The sequence below is a fragment of the Limulus polyphemus genome, unplaced genomic scaffold, assembly GCF_000517525.1.
Source record: "Limulus polyphemus unplaced genomic scaffold, Limulus_polyphemus-2.1.2 Scaffold78264, whole genome shotgun sequence".
In the NCBI taxonomy this organism is placed as follows: domain Eukaryota; kingdom Metazoa; phylum Arthropoda; class Merostomata; order Xiphosura; family Limulidae; genus Limulus; species Limulus polyphemus.
Genome location: NW_013743860.1, coordinates 1 through 2,671, shown reverse-complemented (window position 1 = coordinate 2,671; position 2,671 = coordinate 1). Strand labels below are relative to the sequence as shown.

The following is a 2,671-nucleotide window of genomic DNA, read 5'->3' as shown; positions in this document are numbered from 1 at the left end:
TTTTGAATTTCGCGCAAAGCTACACGAGGGCTATCTGCGCTAGCCGTCCCTAATTTAGCAGTGTAAGACTAGAGGGAAGGCAGCTAGTCATCACCACCCACCGCCAACTCTTGGGGTACTCTTTTACCAACGAATAGTGGGATTGACCGTCACATTATAACGCCCCAAGGCTGAAAGGGCGAGCATGTTTGGTGGAGACGGGGATTCGAACCCGCGACCCTCAGATTGCGAGTCCAATGCCCTAACCACCTGGCCATGCCGGGCCTATAGATAATGTTATCTGCCGAAACATACAATTGGTTTATTTTAGTGTTGTTGTTTTTTTTTCCCCTAAAGAATGTAATGTATTCAGCGTGAAAAGCAACTATGAGATCATGCTAATAATACTTCCCTCTCTCCAATAATTATGATTAGGTTCTGGCGTGTCCCAGTGGTTATTGTGCCCATCTGTAAATCTGGACTTGGAGTCGTGGGTGCTAAGGACTGTGTTAAAATGTTTCGCCTGCAAATGTGTGTTATTAAAAGAACTGCGTGCAAGTGTATCGTATAAGTGTGCATTTATAATAATTTTTTTTGAGCATGCTGCTTTCCACACTATATGATGTGTGTAAGTGTTGTTTTTTTATCTCTAGCACTAGTTGACCCTGCTTATCCTGACGTAGTTACAAGTTAGCCTGTTGCATCATGAAAATATCACGTGAGTGTTTCAAATACTTGGCTGGTTTCCAAGTCTTCAACTCGTTTTATAAGGTAGCAAAATATTAAGTGATAGTCTAAAAACTCTAGTGACTGAAACCAAGTTTTATTTCGCTAGTTTTCCTTAAAGTAAGTCAAATAATGGCGAGCCTTGGTAATTTCGTTGTAACTTACGGCCTATTAGCGGGAGTTTTCTTGGTTTTGATGTGGGCGTTGTACAATAAACATAAAACTGCAAAGAAACGAATCTTTGCTTTCCTTGTTAGTCGGTATATGGCACCATCTTTAGTCAAGAAGTTGCATGTTTTTAAGCAAAAACTATTTTCTGATATGAACACCATGGTTTCTTGTGATCCACGCTTGAAAACACAGGGACAAGGTATGATTCGAGTCTTGGAGATTGGTGTTGGTTCTGGTACAAATCTGGAGTATTATACATCGGGATGCAAACTCATATCTGTCGAACCTAACCCGTATTTTGAAACCCATTTTAAAAAGAATAGAGAACAATTTTGCCATGTCGAAGTGGAACAGTTTGTGACTGCTATGGCCGAAAACATGGCCGAAATACCGGACAAGAGCGTAGACGCCGTCGTGTCAACACATGTACTATGTTCTGTGACGGATATTATGGGCGCCCTTCATGAGATCAAGAGAGTACTTGTACCTGTAAGTAGTAAAAACAAGAAAAAATACTTATGAAAATTCATTCTCTATACCACAAAGCGGTTTGAGTTTGTCTCTCTGTAACGATTTTTTTTTTTTTTTTAGTTTCCAAATTGATAACCATGAAACTTTTAGAGGTTTGTTGATATGCACCAGAGGGGGCTTTAAAACTCCTACTTTATTTATTTTCCCACTTTTACATGATTGGTAGTTATTTCAATTTTTTCCTTCCAGAGAATGATGCACTCGCACGCTATATATATGCGAAATATATATGCGCATGGCGCGGGCACTGTTGGTAGTTTATTTTAACAGTCACACAGAAAAACTGCATACATATTACATAATAATACTGATATCTTACTTGTGCTTTATTTCAGCTCATACTAATTCTCATTTATATCACCAGTGTGATCATAAACGATCTACTTGCCAACCAGAATATTCAGAAGAAAGATACACTTTTACCAAGCATTTGAACACCAATACCACAAACCCAAATCTGAAACTATAAAATAACAAAAAAACATGTGGACATTTAAGGGTAATTTTCCAACAATAAATGTTTTCATTAATCTTTATCGATGTGAAATACATTGGAAACCCTAGCAGCAATTAGTGGGATTAATCACAATATTGACAGTGTTTTCGATTAATGTTTTATGCGACTCTTTTTGTTATCAGGGACCATGTAACCAACAAAGTTATGGACCCATAAGTTAATTGGTGCATACATAATTCAGAAAATGTATTTTAAAAAGCCGATGGGATATGGGCCTCACCGGTAATTCTGTCCCCTGGTGGGACAGCGTTATGGCTACGGAATTACAACACTAAAATCCAGGGTTCGATTACCCATGGTGGACACTATGTGCCTTTGCTAAATAACAAGCAAACAAACTTAGGGTTAAAAGGTTAATCTATCATAACAAATTCCTATTCAGTACACAAGAGTTTGTTGTTGAACACCCTAGAACCTCCTCGTGTGAAGTTCGCATATTTGCAATGTTCATCCACTATATCCATATTGTTATATCTCATCATAAAGATATGGTTACTTGAAATTACTATCTGAATAAAGTCATTAAACTACTGACTAAACACTACCGAAAGTTGCTAAAATTGTTATGAATACACAAGCTTTAGAATTTGATGAAGAAATTGATCAGAAGATGAAAGGGGTTATCAGGAGAACTAAAATGGGTCTCTCGTATGCCCCTTCGACGTGTATTCCTGTACGTGGTGAGGGGACCTCCCAGGGAAGGTTCCACCCACGTGTTTGCCGTGAGTGGCGACCCGTGAAGGGGGG

At 38.7% G+C, this 2,671-nt stretch overlaps 1 protein-coding gene across 1 annotated transcript; it reads left to right on the top strand.

Annotated features, from left to right (window-relative positions):
* The first annotated feature begins 737 nt into the window (after positions 1-737).
* LOC106477768 (methyltransferase-like protein 7B) lies at positions 738-1,398 on the top strand. Its single transcript, XM_013938297.2, has one exon. The coding sequence runs from the start codon at positions 838-840 to the stop codon at positions 1,396-1,398; it is 561 nt and encodes a 186-aa protein (XP_013793751.2). The 5' UTR covers positions 738-837.
* The last annotated feature ends 1,273 nt before the right edge of the window (positions 1,399-2,671 follow it).